Source organism: Micromys minutus (genome assembly GCF_963924665.1).
Source record: "Micromys minutus genome assembly, chromosome: 9".
NCBI lineage: Eukaryota > Metazoa > Chordata > Mammalia > Rodentia > Muridae > Micromys > Micromys minutus.
Genome location: NC_137978.1, coordinates 65,635,580 through 65,656,366, shown reverse-complemented (window position 1 = coordinate 65,656,366; position 20,787 = coordinate 65,635,580). Strand labels below are relative to the sequence as shown.

The following is a 20,787-nucleotide window of genomic DNA, read 5'->3' as shown; positions in this document are numbered from 1 at the left end:
AGTCCGGCCGGGGACAGGTCCTGTAGACGGACGTTTCCGGTTGCACCTACTTAGGTAGAGAAAAGGGTTCCGGGTCGCGCCTAAGCACCACAGTTCCGGGCAGGAACGTTAGAAGAGTCCGCTATCGCAGCTCTGCGATGTGCGCCGTGCTTCGCCAACCCAAATGCGTCAAATTGCGAGCCCTACACAGCTCCTGCAAGTTCGGCGTGGCGGCCCGGAGCTGCCACGAGCTGCTGCGCAAGGGTTGCATCCGCTTCCAGGTGGGTCCAGGATTCCAGGCGAGCATCGCGGTGAGAGGGCCTTGGCTTCCACACGCTCGTTTTGCATCCTCTTGGATGGGCTTGGACGGGCACTGGGCTTCTACAGTACCCAGAGCTGGCTGTCTGGGAGTCAGGACTGTTGTGGGACAAGCTGATCTTTTTGTCCTCCAGCTCCCGGTGCCCGGCTCCCGGCTGTGCCTGTACGAAGATGGCAAGGAGGTGACCGACGACTGCTTCCCGAGCCTTCCCAGTGACGCTGAGCTCCTGTTGCTCACCGCTGGAGAGACCTGGCATGGCTGTGAGTAGAAACACTTTGAGATGGGAGGGAACCAGCAGGAAGCTAGGAGATCAGATCGGGGGCGCTGAATACCAAAAGCTTTTGCTGAAGAACTTTGTTTTTAATTTTGAAACTGCCAAGGGCACAGGAGAAGGATTGAGACTGGGAAAGGTGCTGTTGTGCTGGGCTGGGGGGCAGGGCAGGGCAGGGCAGGGCTGGTCTCCCTCCATTCAGCCTTGCTCAGTGTTGTTCTGCCACAGGTGAGGGCTGAAATGCCCTCAGGTATCATAGTTTTCATTCAGGCTATTCTAGGTAGGTGTGATGACAACTCATTGTAGTCTTAATCCGAATTTCCCGGTGGCTAGTAGGATTGGGTGTCATCTTCCTATGTTTCTATTTGCTGTCTACAGGCACTTTTCAGTGAAATGATTCTTCATGTCTTCTGTGTTTCTCAGTCGGATTTATAAAGCTGTTTAAGTATTTGCCCCACCCCCAGAATATCCCGGTTATGTGTTCGACATAAGATATTGTGGTTTTCAAATATTTCCTGCTGTGTAGCTTTTCATTCTCTTTATTGGAGCTGAGCTCCATTCACTGAGCTAGCTGGCCTTGCTCTCTTCACAGTCTGTACTAGAGCAAAAGGTTCAGATTTGCAAGGGAAAGGGGGAGGACAAGGTTACATGTTGCCAAGGCTGGCCTTTAATTCATTCTGTAGCTAAGGCTGACCTAAAACTTCTGATTCCCCTGCCCCCACTTCCCAACTGCTCGAATTCCAAGCACGTGCCCCCCAAATCATCCTCCAAAGTTCTGACCTTGATAAATCCAGGTTATCACTTCACTGTGCATTTGCCCTGTCCAGGAACCTCTTGTCAAGTCCTGGCCACCTGAGGTTTCCTCCTGCATTTTTTGCATCTGTTGGTATCACGAGAACTTACTTCTTCAGCATCTTACTGAGTTCTGATTACAAATGAGACTCGCAGCCTCATTTGGCTGTGGTCTGTGCTTTTTAAGTTACCGAGTTCTGTTTGCTCCTGTTTGGTTAAGATCCTCAGTAGAATGCACTTGGTGTTTAGCTTGCTGGGAAAGCTCACCCTAGGCACTTGTGCAAAGACTCCAAGGAACACTGGGGAGAGGGGTTTGGGAGGCCTGAAAACAGGGTCCTAAGGAGATGGCCAAAGGAGGTGCCGGTGTGGAGGAGAGGAGGCCAGAAGACCAAGTGTGCTCCTTTTTCTAGGATGCTACAACCCTCACCTGACAGGAGGTCGCCAGAGGAATGGAATTGTAGTGTCGCCCCAATGAGGGTGTCAGTCCAGGGAGAGGGTTGGTGGCACCAGAGTCCTGACATCTGGTAGTCTCTAGGCCAAGTGGAGCCAGGACAGAATGAATGTGTTTCTGTTTGTCTCCTGGTGGTAGCAGATGTGAGTGACATCACACGTTTCCTCAGTGTGTTTAATGAGCCGCATGCCGGGCTCATCCAGGCCGCCCGGCAACTGCTCTCGGATGAGCAGGCCCCACTGAGGCAGAAGCTGCTGGCTGACCTCTTGCATCATGTGAGCCAGAACATCACTGCAGAGACCCGGGAACAGGACCCATCCTGGTTTGAAGGTACGTGAACTAGGATGACCATGGTGGCCAGGGTGTCCGGGGCAGGCCGAGAAGGACCTCTTTGGAACCGAGAGGCTATTTCAGACCCCAATGCTTCTCAACCAAGGGTGGCCTCTGGAGTGAATGATAACAAAAGGTGTTCATGGGAAGGTACCCAGCCAGGACTCATGAGTGGAGACAGTGTGCTGGGCACCCTGGACGTACAGGGAACATAGAATGTGCCACTTTATCATTTGAGGGAGAGGAGAAGGTGGGAGGGGGGAAGGAGAGAGAGAGAAAACGAGTGAGTGTTAATTAAAGGATAACTGAGTAGCATTCTCAAGAATACCATTCATCTCCTTCAGACAGGGTTTCATTGGCTAGAGTCTATTAGGGTAGACTTGACTGGCCAGCAAACTTCCGGCATCTCTCCTATATACTTCGTAACATTCCTAGGTCATTGAAGGGACCTGGTGTAATCCCGGGGAAGTAGTAACTGGCTGGTCTCTTAGGGAACAATGACAAGAAGAAACAGGGGGGATAGCTCAGTGGCAGTGCTTGCTGCTTAAACAAGATGACCTGAGTTTAGATCCCCAGCCCCCATGTAAAATCCAGGAGTGGTGGTACATGTCTAACGTCAGTGTTGGCGGACAGTCAGGCAGATCCCTGGGGTGTGCTGGTTAGCCAGAATAGCTCAAATAGTGAGCTTCAGGCTTAGTGAGAGACCCTGTCTCACTCAGTAAGGGAGGAGAGTCACAGAGGAAGACACCTAGTGGTGACCTCTGCTCTTGGTGTGCATGCAATGGGTAAGTGCACCTACACAGATGTGCACACACGGGCACATTCATACACACCATATGCATACACAAAAACTGTAATCCTTTGAAACAGAGAGCAATCTCCATACTTAGTTCATATGTGAGGATTTTGTTTTGACACAGGATTTTACTGTGCAGCCCTGGCTGTCCTGGAACTGGAACTCACTTTGTAGACCAGGCTGTCCTCAAACCCAGAGATCCACCTGCCTCTTCCTCCCAAGCGCTAGGATTAATGGCATGTGCCACCATGCCTGGCCAGATTAAGATGGGGCTAACTTTGAGTAACTGAAGTCTGGGGGTTTAAGGACCAGCCAAGCAGAAACTCTTGTCAGTGACTTAGTTGCCTCATAAATAGTTCCCCCGAATGGTGGTGCAGCCTCTGGGACTTTCCTCCACCCCTTTTTAGTTTACTTGGCTCCTGAGCTGCGTGGGATGTAAACAGAGAACGAGGTCGTGGTCTGCCTGTGGATTCCAGGGCATTGTCTTTTTGGCAGGTTTGGAGTCTCGATTCAGGAGTAAGTCTGGCTACCTGAGATACAGCTGTGAGAGCCGGATCCGGGGTTACCTGAGAGAGGTAAGGCCATGTTTAGGTCATGCTGTGAGTGCTCAGCATAGGTTGGGAACCTGTTGGTAGGGTTGTCACCCCTCCGCTGATGCATATGTATAAGGTTGCTACTGTGTCAGCAGAAAGTGTGTGTACCTTCCTGTCCCATGCATCTGGCCTCTTCCGCACTTTATCCTCTGACTCCGTTGCGGGCATTAGAACCTTTCTGGGCTGTGCCCTTTGGTTAGGGTCAGAGGCCTCAGCCTCAGCTCCTACCTTCTGTTTGGCAGAGGGTATGAGGTGCCCATCACTGGAGAATAATTTGCCAGGTGAGCTTTTGGGCCTTTCTGCCCTGGGCTCCACATGACTCCCTTCATCTAGATAGGATAAGCAGTTTGGGTGGTTTGGGGACAGCAGCTTGGCTCTTGGGGACTTTTTTTCTCCCTGCTCTCCTTGTAGGCACAGTTATCAACAGAAGCTTGGGTAACTGCACAGTAGCTGGACAGTACCATAGGCCTAGGGCTTCTTCGTCTGTCTGCCTTTCACATTGTGTCAACCTGGAGCTTCCTGGCTGAAAGCAGATCCTTCGGCCGCTTTCTCCCTTCACGTGCAGCCTCCACCCAGCCTTCTGACCCTGCTGTAGGCTTGGACTAAGTGTTAGTGTCGGTGGGGAAACCTGACATGTGCATGTGTTCACAGTTACCAACCTACGCCAAGCAGCTGCTAGGGCCCGGGCAGGGCGTGTCCCGGGCTCGGTGATGCCTCCGCTGTCTTGCAGGTGGGCACCTACGCCTCTATGGTGGATGCAGCTGCTCGAGAGGAATACCTGCGCGTCCTCAGCTCCATGTGCCAGAAGCTCAAGTCCCTGCAGTACAATGGCAGCTATTTCGACAGAGGTGCAGAGGCCAGCAGCCGCCTTTGTACTCCGGAAGGCTGGTTCTCCTGCCAGGTAAGCCTGTGCCCTTCGTTCTGGGGCCACTAAGTATTGCTGAGCGTAGCCCTCCTGCGGTAGGAGGCAGGGAGGACGGTCAGCTGCCAACCAAAGAGGAGACATGCAGGTGGCCCTCACAGTCAAAATATGAAAGGAAGGTGGGGATGGTGGTGTGTGATCGCCACGGTGGTCGTGTGTGGTGCCGTAGGAGCATGCTAGGAGCATGCTGGGAACAGCAGGGCTGCTTCTGTGCGGACCTGCAGAGGCTCCTAGTGTCTCTAGCGTTGAGGTGAATATTTAAAGGTGATTCTGTTGCTGTCAGGAGTGGCCTCACTCCGCGGGAGCTGCTCCGGTGTGGAAGTGAGCACCTCATTTCACACAGTCTGCAAGCCGCCCTCTCCACGAGGTTCCCTTCCTGGGCTCACTCCACCCGCCCTGTAGCTTCTGTCCCAGGTGAATATGACCACCCCAGCGTGTTCCTTTCCTCCACTGCCCGGTACAAACATGACTCCAAAGCCCAGTAGCTTATCAAACAGGTTTATATGTCAAATTCTCAATCCACAAACCCTCTACACAATAAGCTTACAACCAATGGACAACGATACAAACTGCCCTTCTATATGAGATAAAAAGACCCATAGAAACCCTTAGAAATAATAATACTAATAATAATAATAATAAAAAAAATAATAATAAAAACAACCTCATCAAGCTAGAGATGTGCCGAGAGAAACATACACGTCCTCCATCTCCGTCCCTCCTGGAATCTTCCTTCCTCTGCTCCCCTTGTGTTTTCCTAGCCTTCAGCGCCCCCTCCCCTGCCTACCTCCCGGATGTCCAATCATGTATCACCTTAACATCAATCCATATCTAGTAACAGGGATGGAAATGCCTTCATCTTTCAGAAGCTCAGAGGATAAGATCGCAGCTGATAGAATGGTAGGGGCAGGTTGAATCCAAGGACAGGGTTAAAGAAATGTTGATGTGTTTGGGTGTTTGTCCTGTGTGTATGTCTGTGCACATACGTGCCTGATCCCCTGGAACTGAGGGTGTCAGATCCCCTGGAACTGAAGTTACAGGTGGTTGTGAGCCACAAGTGACACTGGGAGTCAGATGCAGGTTCCTCAGAAGAACAGCCAGTGCTTTTCATCTCTGAACCGTCTCTCCAGCCCCAAAGAGAGAAATTTCAGTCTCTACCGAACAGCAGACAGTTTTGTTTTTGAAGGTGGAGTCTTACTGTGTAGTTGAGGCTAGAGTTAAGCTCACTGTACAGCCCATGCTGACTTAATATTTTATTTTTGTGTATACATGTGTGCTGCTTGTGTGTGAGAACGTGCACATGCCACAGCTGGAGTGTGGTCAGAGAATAAACCACACCTGGCTTTTACGTGGGCTGCAGGGATCACAGCTTGTTCTCAGGCTTGTGTGGCAGGTACTAAGCCACCTCCATGGCGTGAGTGTAAATCCTCCGGCCTTTGCCTCCCAGTGCTGGGGTACCCTGCCTGTTCAAACGTCTGTTTGTGAACTAAAGGACTCCTGGGGACAGTTCCTTAGCAAGCCTCATGGCCAGCAGGAGGGCAGGAAGTGTCCAACCCCTGTCCTGGTCTTTGCTCACTGCAGGGCCCCTTTGACCTAGAGAGCTGTCTTTCCAAGCACTCCATCAACCCCTACGGCAACAGAGAGAGCCGGATCCTCTTCAGTACCTGGAACCTGGATCATATGTAAGTACACATCACCACGATTCAGGTTCACTAACCAGAACTGACCCAGCGTCTTGGGGTCCAGTCGCTGCTCTGGCATCTCAGGTCTGGTTCATTGCACCTGTGTGGTCCAGGCCCAGGGACACAGCCTGCATGCTTTACGGAAAGGGTTCCGGAGAGATGCTACCGTCCTACCAGCCGTCCGTGTCTGGTGCTAAGCTGTCCCTCTGCCCTCCAGCCTCCGTCTGTGGGTGGATGTGGTGGCCTGACTCTTCATGACCTAGTTTTGGCCCCCAAGAGGATGTTGCCGTGTGTTTGAACAGAGGAGCCAGCTCCAGGGCTGTGGTATGGGAAGATAGGGCCAGCAGGATGGTTCCACAGCTGGGCAAGCTGCAGTCTCTTCTGCTGAACCTGGGTAGGGTAGTACCCAGCTTCTGCAGCTGTGGTATTCTCCTGACTGTGACTACCCTTGACCTTGCTTTATGAAGGCAAAGTGTTCCAAGTACCCCCAGACAACTACCAGACTCTTGGAATCAGAATAATTAAAAGCATATAAAAAGTGGTTGCAGCTGAGGGTCCCTTGATCCCTCTGTGCTCAGTGCCCGGTCCCTGTTGCCAGGGAAACACTGCCCTGAAATGTGCCTCATTAACACCCCGTTAATGTATCGCAAGCTTTACCTGTGTGTGTGCACTTACACGCTCTGGCTCAGTCTTGTCTAACTGAAACTGTCCTGCACTGGTCCCTTGTCCCTGTGTCGAGACATAGCAGCCGTTCAGCATCTGTCCACTGTTTTGTTGCAGGGGTGAGTGGGTTAGAGTTAATCTCATTTGCTATCTGCTGTCTCTCCTGTACCTGCCTCACTGTGTCCTGGGCCTGCCGGTCACATCCCCATTCTCAGTGTCCCCCACCTGGCCTTGGGCTCGTGAAGTGGCTGTGTCCTCACGGTCTACTTAATTCTCCCACTCCTCTGCTCCTGCCCCGAGCTGCTAATGAGCTGTCCTGGCGCTTCTGTAAGGAGGGCCTGAGGGTGAACTCCCTCTTGCCACTTCCACACTGAGTGTTGGAGAAGGGCTGCCTCACACTGAGTCTGGGGTCACAGGCATCTAGATCCCCTGTGCACTCCCAGAGGGAGACCGGTTACTGTTTCCTGGTGTCTGCCGTGGAGCTGCTGGCGGTCAGCGTCCTACCTCTCTGGCAGAGACTGGCTCGATTCCCCTTAACTGAGAGCCATGCACACCAGGGACAAACCTTTCCTTTCAGCTCTGCCGTGACTTGTCCTCAATTCTGGAGAGTTCTGATTCTCCTCTGCAGACTCTGCGGTCTCCACAGGCGTTCTCGCCACCCACTCTCTTTATGCTGGGTCTGCTTGCACGCTCTGGCTCAGTGCTGCCGTTTGGAGGTAACTTCCTGCTGTGCACTCAGTTGTGGTCCCTCCTACCCCGAACACATTGCAGCTGTCACCCAGTGAGACTACATCTGGAGATGGGTCCTTTGGGAGACAGTTAAGGTAAAGTGAGGTCACAGGGAGCAGAGTAATCCAGTAAGATCAGATGTTCTTGTGCGTGGGAGAGCATGGGGGACCTTCTCATTGCTCTACAAGGACAAGCCAGGAAGTGCGCCCTGACCAGACCACTGTGCAACGGACTTCCAGGCTCCAGAGCGTTGAGATAAACGTGGGGGAGGTGGTTTGCCTTGCACTTGGCTGTTTTTGCGACTGTGTTTGGACCTGAATTTCTCTTTGGTGACAAGCTTGTGTTGTGGCTTGTCGATGCCTTCACAGAGCAGATCTGCGTTGATTCCTTGTGGCTCTGAAGTAACACGACATTGTGTTTGTTTGGCATTTCTGCGTCACATAGCTCATGCATATTTGGCTCATATACCTGTGGGAGGCACAGGCCTGGGGATCTATGGGCAGCTGTGTAAAGTGGGCACATGAACAAACAGGAGTCAGCAGGGGCTGACAGGTGCACACACGTGAGGGACCTGGTCCAGCTTTCCTGCTCTCTTCAGTATGGTAAACCGTGCCCACTACTCAGTGCAAAGTAAGGCATACAATGCTGCTTGTGCTGGTCTCTGTACACTGGCTGTGGCCACCCATGGCCCATGTCAGGGATGGGCCAGTATCAGCAGCCCAGGAAACACGGTACTGGGCTCCTCTGGTGACTCATCCCTAAGTCCTGTCCATCTCACTGCCACTGCCCTTCTGGGCTGTTCCCAGCTTAGATTCCTTGTGAATCTTCAGGGATGTCACACCTCAACTTAGGGTTTCTATTGCTGTGAGGAGACACTGACCAAGAGCAACCTGGGGCGGGGGGCACAGGTTAATTTCACTGTCAAGCTTGTATTCAGTCTGTCATGAAGGAGAGTCAGGAACTGATGCAGAGACCACACAAAAGTGCTCTTTCCCGGCTTGCTGAAGCCCAACTTTTATACAGCCCAGGGCCATCAGCCCAAAGTGAGCTGACCCTCCCACAGCAACCAATCATTAATCAAGAAATGCTTCGGCTTCTCATACACACCCTCTTTCTAGATGACCCTAGCTTGTGGCAAGTTGGCAAAAACAAAAAACAAAAGGGGGGGCAGCAGAGCTGCCTGCCACAGTAGTCACTGGATCCACAGACAAGTGTCTATGGCTCACGGGAAAGTACACAACACCCTGTGGTATGTGGCACTCACAGCAGAATGGCTTTCTCCCCCTGATATGGCAGAATAGAGAAGAAGCGCACTGTGGTACCCACGCTGGCTGAAGCGGTCCAGGACGGGAGGGAGGTGAACTGGGAGTACTTCTACAGCCTGCTCTTCACTGCTGAGAACCTGAAGCTGGTGCACATCGCCTGCCACAAGAAGACCTTACACAAGCTGCAATGTGACCGCAGTAGGATCTATCTGCCTCAGACAGGATGTAGGAGGAAGCAGCCTGCTCGGAAGCGCCCCACTCAGAAACGCCCCACTCGGAAGCGCCAGTGACACATGCCATGTCCTCTTTGAGGTGACTGTAGTGGTAATGGGGGCATTATGCTTTGTCACTCTAGAAGGTTCAAGGAAAGTCTTCAGGAGTTTTTCCAAAGGATCCAATTTGTGTACCTTCCCAGTTTGTTTCCTCAGCCTCTGACAGCCCAGTGTTCAGAGGACAGTGCTGGTGCTGTGTTTCTGTGGCAGCGTCTTCACACTCATGGCCCCAGGGTGTGGGGGTGCTGAGCTTTTATGGCCTCTATTTCTACTGTAAATGCCAACTCTGACTATATGCCTCTGAAAGAAATGGTGCTTCTGGGGTAAGTGTTTGCATTTCATAACGAACATGCAGGGTGTTCTCTGCTGAATGGTTTAAAATGGCAGAAGGTAGGAAGCCTTCCAGATGTCTCCTGGTGGGAACAGCTGACTGTGGCATTATCTTGAGTCACGTCAAACCGATGTTTTTAATGAGTTAAATAACGGCTGTCATGAATTTCATGATTCAACACTGATCCATGTATGAATGCACGATTTGAGTGGGTTTAAACTTTTATGTGGAAAAATAGAAAGCTGTTAAAAGCACAAATGGCTTTACCAGTGCAGAGAATGACCTTGAACTCATGATCCTCCTGCCTCATCCCTAGAGTTGGGACTACAGGTGTGTACCACCACACCTGGTATTTAGTTGTATAAATGCATGTCAGCTTGTGCACACGGATAGTCTGAGGAAATGCTACTCGGTGAAAGTAGTACTCCTGGGGGATTCCGGAGGATGAGATTGAACACCAAGTACAAACTCCTACACCATGTATTTTATACTTTTTTTTTCCTGAGACCTATTCTCACTATGTAGCTCTGGCTGGCCCGGAGCTCACTATATAGACCAGCCAGACTCTGCCTCCTGAGTGCTGGGATTAAAGGTATGCGCCACCATGCCTAGCCTGAGTTTATTTTTGAAATGGACACTTTATATATTTTGCATTGTTTGGATTTTTATATTTGCCTTGTAATCAGAAAAACAATAAAGTGTTTCTAAAATAGACATGTCAAAAAAGTTTGAACATACTGAGGAAGCCAGAGATATATGTATGAAGTCAGAGACGGCAGGGCAGTGCCCCAGGCAGCCAGGTGCAGCTCGTCTTAGTCATGGACGCACATTGTTCACAGTGCCTTATTCTGCTTTTGTGCCATTTCCAAACACCCTGGGACACGCACAGTCACTGTCCTCTGCCAGGATTGTTGCCAGCACTGGGGTCTCTGAAGTTTGACACTTTGTGTGTGCGTGTGCGCGCCTGCATGAGGAAATGCTAGTGTACCTCATGGATGCAGGTGCCAGGTCAGTACAGTCAGACACCTTGACCTTCAGAGAGACTGGAGTGTGAAGAGGTCTTCAGCAAGGTACCAAGTGCCTGACCTTCAAAACTATCCAGGGCCTGACTGGGCTGTCTCCCATTGTCTGGGGAGCCTGGAAACTCATACTTGTTTCCTCTGGATCCCACGCTGAGCCCCCAACCCCCAAAGCTGCTAGCTTCTGTTGGTGGTCTCCTGTTGTATTCACTGCTCTCTGAATCCTGGGAGTCTGGTCCCCAACAGAGTGTGACACTGGGAAAACACAATGTGCTTGTCTCACAGGTGCCCATGACTGGACCCGTCTGCAGGTGGATTGGTGCTGGCACTTCCAGACTGGAAGTTGTAAAAGTCACTCTTGTGTGCATACCACACGTGGCATGTTTGTGGAGGCACGGGAACAACCTGTAGAGGTCTGTTCTTTCCAGATGGCTGCCTCCATCTGGGTGGATTCTGGAGCGGGTAACTGCTGAAATAGAGCTGACTATATTTCAGTCATAGCCGGTTAGGATGGGAAAAGTGCTGCAGCTGAGCCTCCTGCAGGCAGCAACAAGGAAGCAGGGTGGTCCTGGCACATGTGTGTCATTGGTAGGCATGCTGTGATGAAGTCTCATGGCGACCACGCAGCTGTCTTTCCCAGGGGCTGGCATCTAAGGCTGTGCCTTGTTGCCCACAGTTTAGAGGATGAGTGCAAGCAACAGCTTTAAACTGTGGTGATCTGTCAGGTCACAAATCTGAGAAGGTGAAGGTGAGGGGTGGGGGAGGGAGATATATCAGGAGAGATCTGATGGGAGGTGGGCAGGTCTGACTGAACAGGAAAACTGAAAGCTCCTTATAGGCCTCTATCCCAGCAGGGCAGGGTAGGGGCTGACACACCACCTCCTGGTCAAGGCCTGTACCAAGGGCTTTGCCTTCCTGCTTGCTAATGGGCTCAAGACTGCTCCCAGCCCAAGACAGCAGCTCATTTCCTCCCTTATGTTCACAAATACTTAAAATGAGAGTATTTCCTTAAAAGTATTTTCAAAATATATTTTATTTCCTTCTCACATATACTTTGCAAAAACTACAAGGTAAATGGTGAACTTCACTCAGAAATAGGAGTCCTTCCAGAAGAGACAATTCACCTGCAGTAGTAAGCTTGGCAGGGGAAGTAAGCTTGTTACCAAACCAAAGCGTGGGACTTCCTTGATTCCCACTGCCCAGCCCTGTGCCAGCATGGTGTCTCTATGAAGGAGACTCGTGCACAAAGCAGTGGCAGCAGCTGTGGTTGGGGACCCTGACTTAGGAGCCAGACATCTGCCCGATGGCATTCATGTCAAGTTTGCCCTCAGTTAAGAGCGTGTTCTCTTGAAGATGCCATACAGAGTCTGAAAAGCAGCTGCACCATCCCTGCCACTCTAACCCTCAGCATCATCCTCGTCATCTTTGGCTCTGAAGTGCATTTTTCTGAATTCTCGTCTGCTCATGGAAGGACAAGATGAAGAGGCTGGTGGAAGGTCCTTAGGGAGGAAGCAAACATGATTTCAGTCTTAGGTCAGAGTACCAGGCACCCACACTTATCTGACACCCGAAGTTTGCCTAGGCACAGGTCCCTTGATAAGAAAGATGCTATAGTGCAAACAAGAGGGAGCAACAGACATGGTCACATGCTCACAAAATCACAGAGCTGAGTAACTTTGTGTGAGGTCTAAGACACACCCAGGGGGCTGAAGCTAGGGACCCTACCTTCTCTGCCTTTCAAACTGAGCTGCTTCCCAGCTTGTGCACCAGGAGGGCGGGTGGGGGATGGGTTGTATCTCCATACACCATGTTCATGGGCACACAGTAAACTGGGAGCAGGGAGTTGTAGCCCAGGCCCTGTAGGAGAGGCAGGAAGCAACACTTACCTGCATAAGCTCAACGTTCCCGAAGAAGCGACTCACAGGCATGGGCTGGTTGCTGTCATCATCTAGAAAGACACTGCTGTCCATCTGAAGGACAGGTGCCCGTACCTCCTCTGTCCTGGGCACAGGCTCTGCCTGTCCGGCAGAACTGTCACTGGTCTCCTGGGCTGCAGCAACACTGCTGGGTTCTGTGGGCAGGCCATTTTCAGCCTTTGCTGAGGGTTCCTCACTCACAAGCTTGGAGCAGCCTTGAGGAGGTGCTCTGCTCTCTAGTGCCGGGACAGCAGCCTCAGCACTGTCCTCTGCAAACTTATTTTCACAAGGTGCCACAGGGACCACTTTTGGCAAAGAAGAAATGTCACTTTTAGGGTCAACTTTTTGTAATTCTGCCTTCACAAGCTGACCTTTGTCATACTTGAACTTTTTGGAAGTCCGTCTGTCCGTAGCCTTGTGTGATGAGGAAGCCTGCCAAGGAAGAAAAACGTAAGAGAAAAACAGACCCAGCAGAGGCACAGGCTCACAGTTCCAGAGGCTCCCATTCCTCTGCCTGAGACATACGTGCCGAAGGTGCTGGTCCCTGTCTGTTCTGTTGCTAAGGGGCAGAGCAGATGGAGGCCAAGGAGCACTCCAGAGTACCACTCCAGCAAGCTGCTTTCCCGGGCCTCTCTTTCCTAAAGCGGTTGCTCACTTTAAAGTCATCATAGGAACAAGTGAGAATGCTTAGAGCAAAAGGTGCCTGCTACCAAAATTACAAGCATGATTTAGGGACGAGATCCCTTGAGTGGGCAGCTACACTGTGACAACAGCAGACCAGGTGAGAGCCCCTCCTGTGCCGGCTGTTCTCTCAGCTCCAAAGCGGGAAAAGACTCACAGTCTGTACCTTAGTGCCTGCGTCACTGGCATGTCCATACACACATGCATGGTGCACAGAGCACACCCTCTGTGACAGCAGCGACGGCACTGCCACAGTGGCTTCTACCTCACACAACACATCTCTGAGTGACAACTGTAGAAATGAATGGAGCCAAGGCCTTGGCATTCTTGGTCATGAGGCTCACCAGACATGTTTTGGCAGATGTGGAGCTGGTGATGTCCCCGGTAGAGGCCAAGCTGGCTGAAGAGTAACTTCGGGCGCGAAGGCGCGCTGAGGCTCGAACTCCACCTGTGAGCTAGGTAAGAGTGAAAACTCAGCATGCTTATGGCAGGATGCCAGCCCAGCTTTTGTGGGTCCTTAGCTCAGTGCCTGAGCTGCCCACATTCCTTCCCCTGCAAGCAAAGGTTATGCCCCAAGATGGTTCCACCCAACTAGACACAGGGTTGAGCTCAGGTGGCTCAGTGGGAAAGGGAGCTTGCTACAAAGACTGAGGTGTGTTCAACTGCTAGGACCCAAACAGTGGACAGAAAGAACTGTGTTGATTAAGTTGTTCTCTGACCTCCATGTGTGCTGTGACCCCCCACACACACAAACATTTAACAACAGTAATAATAAACAGACTTGGCTGTCCAGCCTGGAGGCCCAGGACCTTTGTCTTTTGTTTCCAAGACCAGCCTACTGAGCTGACACGAACTCATGCCAGCGTGCCCTAGTAAGTGTACACATCTTCTCTCGGAAGGCTCTCAAATTCTTATCGGGTGTCAGAGCCCATGACAACTGTAACACAAAACAGAATCACCAGCTCCTGCACTCACTGCTGCCTAGTCCCATGTCTCACATTATGTTCTGGTGTAACCTACTCTGTGCTAGGCAGGATCTCTACCAATGTGCTATGGGCCCAGCCCACCTTTATGTGTTTTTTGTGCAGGGTCTATGTGTCCCGGGCTGGCCTCTTAACTTGCTATGAAGATAATGATAATCTTTCACTCCTGAACCGGCCCGTGTTTCCCAAATGCTGGGATTACAAATGTGAGCCGCACATCTAACTTGTGCTGCTAGGGGAAGTGAACTGAGTTTCATGCATGCCAGGCAAGCATTCAACTGTCACATTCCCAGTTCCATCCCTTTACTTTTTTTTTTTTTCCAAGTCAGTTTCATTAGATTACTCTGATATGTCTTGAATGCAAAATACATCTGTGCTAGCCTCCTGGGTGCTGGGGTCACAGCCTGTTGCTGTCTTTTCTCGCCCCAGCTGACCTAGAACTCCCTAGGTAGCCTAGGCTGGCCTTAACTCACATACAGGTAGACATGTGAGGGACAACCAGAAAGAAAGCAGAAAAGGTATTTGAAGACAGAATGCCTGAAAACCTGTTTACTGAAAATAACTTGTGTGTCTAGGAAGCTTAACAAGCTCAGCTCCAAGTGGACAGACCGTCTGTGACCCAGGAGGGAAGGGAGGATAAACACCTCCTGGGACAGTTTTAATCCTGGAAGAACCACCTGTCCTGTAAGATGAAGGCAAAAATAAAGGAATTTCCAGATGCAAACTGGGGACCATTGCTTTAGACCCCATCAGTAATCCAGACACACACAGGAGCACCCCTGCCCCTAAATAGAATATGCTAAACATACTTCTCTAAAGGCAAAAGGGGCAACATGCTAGCCACAGGGAGGGAGCAACAAAGGGGAAGGGTCCGAGGGGTCCTTGCTGGCCTGAGGATGTGGCTGCTGATGGCAAAGCCAGGATTGCAACGCGGCACTGTCCAGAGTGGGGAGAGAACCACACGAGAGTCAGACCCTTCTGTGTGTCACTGGAATCGAGAGAACAGAGCCACTCAGAAGTAAAAAGCACAGCGGAGAACTACTCCTGGCCAGAGGCCCTTTGCAGCTGGGGGTTAGGTCTCAGTCACGTTCCCGTCACACTGCCTGCGGTCAACTGCAGCAGGCCCATCTGTGGGCAGAGCGGGGAGACAGGGAGCCTGGGCGGCGGCAGCCCGCACGGCCGGGGGCCCTCACCCGGGGGAGCGAGCCTGGAGCCCCGCGCCTGGGGTGGGTGGAGGAGGGCGGGGGGGGGAAGAGTTCCCCTCCCAGGGGCGGAGCTCGAGGCCGAGAGGCGCCCGCCCCACGTCGGCTCCCCGGGGAGAGTGCGGCTCGGCGGCGCGCACCCTGCCTGCGGGGCCCCTCACCTTCCTGCTCCTCATGAGTGAGCGCCCCGGCCTAACGCTCCTCCACCGAGTCTCAGTCGCGCGGCTCTAAGCGCGCGGGGGCGCGCGCGCCGCCGCCGCTGCGTCCGACGTCATCGCCACGCGGCCAATCACGGGCCGGCGTCCGCGGACCACGTGCCCACCAGGAAGCTGGTTCCCGCGGAAAGCGGGCGGCGCGCGCCTCTCGGACAGCGAGCCGCGGGAGGAGCGCCGGAAGCCGGCCGAGGTTCCCGCCACGGCGGGAAGGGGCGCTTCCTCCGCGCGGATGCCTGTCCACTCGGCCCGGCCGCCATGTTTGGAAAGGGCACATCCCTAAGGCTCCCGTCGCCGCCATATTTGAAAGGGGCGACTGCTTTGCTGCAGGCCTCTGCTCTCTGGTCTCAGGCTCTTCCTACCCAGCCGCAGCCGCCGTCAGCTCGGGTTCTCCTTTACCCCGAGGGAGGCGTCAGACAGGCCTAGCTCTGCCCTCTGAGGGCAACTGACAGTCCGAGTGTGACCCTAGGACTCACATGGTGGAAGAGAGAGCTGAGTCTTGCCAGACATCCTCTGACAGGACTGACACTCCCTACCGAGATTGACACACTTATTTCCCCTCTCAAATAAATGTAATAATAATAGCAACAACAACAGTAATAATAATAAATATGATTAGCTTCAAATACACATGGCCTCAGTCTCTTTTCCAGCCAGACGGCCTGGACTGAGAACTCTGGTCGCGGTACTCACACAATGAACCAGACAGGCATCTCTGTTTTGACATTTTAAGGGTGGGACCCTGGAGGCTAGAGAGTCAACTGCTCTTGGGTTCCCCTCACATCCTGAAGTCTTCAGGTCCTCTCTCCAGTGCAGTAAAGGGTCAAGCATGTACCCTGCCTGCATTTCAGAGCTATGCAGCCTCCTCTGTCTTCAGAAAAGCCCCACTAAGTATTACAGATGGACGGAACAGGCTGCTGGTAGATTAGGCGTTGGGCAGGGAGCCAAGCACCTTGCCGCTTCGGCGTGCTGGTACCCTCTGCTCACCTTCCTGGTTGGTGTTCCCTCCTTCTCAGCCTCACGCATCTTCACCGTGGTTTCTCACAATGCTTGGAAGTGGGACTGGCAGATGTGTGACTGGCAGGAAATCCATTGGAAAGGAAATTAATATAATCGCAGCCAGCCATTAAAAACCAGCATGCGCTGTGACACACGGAACCTGCCAGGTTGTCACTGTGGTTAATGCTAAGCAAGGACGGTGATTTCTCTCTGTCCTTCAGAGTGCTCAGAAGCAGCCAGTTCCTGGCTCTATCGGCTTTGGGGTTGGTGTCTGTCAAGAAATGTACTGCTCCAAGGCTAACACTCCCAAAGCTCATGGCCTTGGTTTGTTTTAATTTTATTTAAAATTCACATTATTGTAAGCATGTTTTGCCTGCATATATGTCTGCACCATCTGTGTGCCTGAAGTTCTTGGAGGTCATAAGATGGCTCTGGGATCCCTGGAATTGGAGTTTTGGATGTGTGCTAGCTACATGTGGGTGCTGGGAATTGAACTCATATTCTCTGCAACAGTAACAGGTTCTCATACTGGACATAGTTGTACTGTCTTTCCCCCTCACTCCCAGATATGATGGGAATGGCGTTCCCTCATTGTTTTCCTCATTGTACACTTACCAGGCGCAGCCAACCAGCACTTCTGTAAGTCTGGACTGGAGAGCTCAGCTGGACAAACTTCCCTCTGGCCTGGTCATTGCAGATGTATGCTGGGATGGATCTATGCCCTGGAGCTTGCTGGAGCTCTTCTGATTTTCTCACTACTTCTAGAATGAAGGCCAACACTAAGGACAGAGCCTGTGAGGTCCTGTCAGGCACCCACAGTAGGCCCTGAGTGGGGCCTTGTTGACGCCATGAGGGCCGCTCCCCTTGCTGTCTGCCAAGTCTTCTTAAGGCAGGACACAGAGGCAGGGGAAAGTATGGGGCATTAGAAGGGGAACTGGAGTCTGACTGAAGCCTCTTGACAGTGAGAAGGGGTACCCAGTTACCACACACATTTCCTGTGATGGCTGGTGGCACAGATTTAATGTTCCCTTCATATATGATGTCTTGTGTCAAATTAGCAATAAATCAAGCCAAAGGCCTGGGTTTACATGACTTTAGGAAGGGTTTCATTCCTGTTCCTGTTTTTGTATGTTTGTTTGATTGATTTGGGAGAATCTGTGAAGTCAGTTCAATCTGTTTATAGTAAAGGCAGCTTACTTTTCTGCTTATCTCTGACCTAGAGTTTTAAGACATCAATCATAACCTTGTCCTCAGGTTATGACTGATAACCTGTGGGGTCCTCAGGAACTCCTTGAGAACGATAGCTCCAAACCTTATCCTGTCAGGCCTGTATATAACATTCAAAGGTAATGAGACTCCCTGAGAAGCTTACTCTAATTCTCTAATCCTTGTTCCTTCTCTCCATCTTTGAGCTTAAAAATCTATATTGAAAACGTCTTTTTAATAAGTACCAACTCTCTTTCATACTGGCGTGCTGTGAAATATTTGTGTCCTTCAAAGTCAAAGACTTGGTTTTGCCTCAGTTGAGGGGAGGCAGATAAGCATAGGGAATAACTTAGCAGCCTGGGACTCCACCTGGCTCGGGCTATACACCCATCCTAGGATCCCTTACCTGCATATCCTGTGCTCCTACACCCATCTTCTAATGATGTACTCAGCTGCTGAGGATTCTCCACAACTACAGATTGTTAGCATACCCCTTCCATAACTTGCATTGTAGAGAGAATTTCCTGTGCAGTGTGTAAAAGCATTCACCTGTCAATCTAAAAGCCTAGGTTCAATGAAGTGAGGCAGAAAATAGGAGGTGAAAGTTTGGCAGGAAGAGAGAGGAATTCTGGGAAGGAGTCAGGTGTTGGAGATTTGTTACAATGGCTTGAGGAGATAAGATGCATAGTGAGGAGAGGAAACTAACCACATGGAAGAATAGTAGTCTTAGAACAAGCAGAAAGAAGCTCAGTGCCTGAGCTTCATGAAATAGTAAGCCACAGAGTTGTTACTTTGGGGGCAACAAAGTGGCCAGGATGTATTGTGGGCTGCCCTGCTGCTGTCTGTATTCTGATGTTAATTCAGCTTTCTCAAGAGGGGCTGCCCCATGAGGAGTGGAATCACATGGTGATTCCATGTGAACCTTCTCCCCATTCTAACTGGTCAGATAAAGGCTGGAGCCTGTGATTGGGCAGGGGAAGGGAAAGGTGGGGCTGGAGGTTTTATAGAGTGGAGAAGGTGGAAGGAAGATGGAGCAGAACCCCATGGCCTGGAGAAGCTGCAAATAGCAAGAGATCTGTCTTATCTAGACATACAGCTTATAAATATTGTCACTGAGTTGTGAGGTTTTTGCACGGGTTTAGTGGGGTTGGAGATTTACTGCAGTAAGGTTGGAAATACCCCACAGTTCTGTTTGGTGCACCCTAGTCAATGTGATTGTGGGTTCTCCATAGCCTTGGGGTTTTCCTTGCAACTTCTTTGTTCTTGAAATAGCAACTTTGAGAGTTCTTTTATATGAATAAATACCTAGGCCAATAACCTTGGCTATGTTCCCTGATTAGTTCTTATTTCAATAATCCGGTTTATTCTAAGCATGTCACATGGCTGATTATGTTCTTCTCAGTTTCGTGTGCCTGTCTCTTCCTCAGAGTTCACGGCAAATCTTCTGAGCCCATTTCCCAGAATTCCCCCGCCTTCCCTTGCTGGAACTCCCACCTCCCATTTCCTGCCCCAGCTCATTGGGCATAGGCTTTTTTTTTTTTTTTTTTTTGACAGGTGCACTGGAGATTTTTTTCTATACCGAATGCTTTTAGAGTTGTCATGACCAGGGTGAAGAGAAAACGGAGAAAGGACAGACACACAGACAGAAAAGCTTGGGCAGGTAGTGTGCTTTTATGGAGACAGATGAGCTCATTTATTTTATACGTCGTTCAAATTGCAGGGTGGGTTCATTGCATATGGCTAAATGAGGTGGGTTAGATAATCATGGTAGAGAAAGAGCCAGAGTTGGGGTCAATCTAAGGCCAGTGGGAAAATTTCACCACAAACTTCCGAGCGCAAGGACCCTTCTCTTCTAGGAAGAATAGAGTTAGTTTAGTTCCTGGAACAGCTACAAGCCAAACTGTCAAACAAAACCTTCCGTGACTCCCCACCAACCCCCCTTGGAAAGTTCCAAATGGTACATTGAGTCAGTTTGAAGGTTGCTTCGCTGGCACATGGTACCCAGTCTCGTCACCGTTGTTCCAATTCTGCCCCAATTGTTTGAATTCTGCCCCAGTTGTGTGAAAAATTGTACATAATCCTCGTTAGAATCTGCTTAGGGTCATCTCCCTCCTGAAGCGGGGTGACCCCAACATGTTGGAACAATAAAATTCCTCTTTCAGGGGGTCCCAGGAAAGGTCCAATTTGAACCTCAGAGTAAGAGGTGTCTGTAAGCAACAGTTTCAATTTGTAGTCATCTGAGGGGAAGAAACTGTTGTTAGCAAAAGGTCTATTGTTGGTAACATCTGCAGGCACAGCAGAGGAAGGCTTCACCATTCCTGTGGGTCTGAGGGCTTAGGGTCCCTGACATGGCTCTGCTCACCTCAATAATACACGTTTGTTCAGAACTACAGTCACTCCCCACACACCATACCCTGGACAGAAGAATAAGATGCCCTCCTTGGGCTGGGTGTGGTGGCTCGAATCTTTGATTCCAGTACTTGGGAGGCAGAACAAGTGCATCTGTGGGAGTCTGAGCTAGCCTGGTCTGTATGGTGAGTCCAGGCCAGCCTGGGCTATATAACCAGACCACTAAAAAGACTCTCCTCTCCTAGCACCACCAGTAACTCTCCTTGTGCGGTCAGTTTCCATTCAAATAAATTTTACAATGTAGCTGGGCACAGGATGAGGGGGCCAGCACTGGCTTGAGTGCTACACTGTGTCCCCGGAGTGAGTATTTAGGGAATAACCCCTATTTACCATATTGCCGCTCCATAATTAGGCCTGCATGTAATTAAGACCAGATGTGTCTCTTCTTATGCTGTATCCTGTTGACATCACTGGGTGGCCCGCTGCCTTCTTAAGGGAAACAGAGGAGCATTGGATCTGGGACAGAGAACATGGGGTGGGGGGTGTGCAACCCGGAAGAGTGGAGGGAGGAGATTATTGTATGAGGGAATAATAAAAAGACCAGATGCATCATGGGAAGTAGTAACCCCTGGCTCACACAATCCAAGTCTGTCAATCAAAACAGTACCATCTTTAGCAACAAAACTCCTCTCCAACCTGAAAAAAGAAGGCCTGGGACAATCACCGAGGAGCTTGCAGCTCCTTCTGTAAGGTATTTGACCTACACTGTTGCTTTTTAAAATTATTATTAGTTTCCATATCATCTATTTATTTTGAAAAAGAGTC

The 20,787-nt window shown here is 50.9% G+C and overlaps 2 protein-coding genes across 2 annotated transcripts; one reads left to right on the top strand and one right to left on the bottom strand.

Annotated features, from left to right (window-relative positions):
• Window positions 1-114: 114 nt before the first annotated feature.
• Window positions 115-10,025, top strand: DFFB (DNA fragmentation factor subunit beta). The gene is made up of 7 exons (XM_080921343.1): window positions 115-260; window positions 432-558; window positions 1,954-2,142; window positions 3,434-3,513; window positions 4,262-4,432; window positions 6,035-6,135; window positions 8,824-10,025. The coding sequence occupies exons 1-7, from the start codon at window positions 138-140 to the stop codon at window positions 9,080-9,082; spliced, it is 1,050 nt and encodes a 349-aa protein (XP_080777469.1). The 5' UTR covers window positions 115-137; the 3' UTR covers window positions 9,083-10,025.
• A 1,437-nt stretch (window positions 10,026-11,462) lies between these two features.
• On the bottom strand, window positions 11,463-15,466 carry LOC308424031 (UPF0688 protein C1orf174 homolog). The gene is made up of 4 exons (XM_080920882.1): window positions 15,358-15,466; window positions 13,356-13,466; window positions 12,301-12,762; window positions 11,463-11,913 (listed from the first exon to the last, which is right to left on the bottom strand). Exons 1-4 carry the CDS (start codon window positions 15,370-15,372, stop codon window positions 11,812-11,814), a joined length of 690 nt encoding a protein of 229 aa, XP_080777008.1. The 5' UTR covers window positions 15,373-15,466; the 3' UTR covers window positions 11,463-11,811.
• Window positions 15,467-20,787: the final 5,321 nt, after the last annotated feature.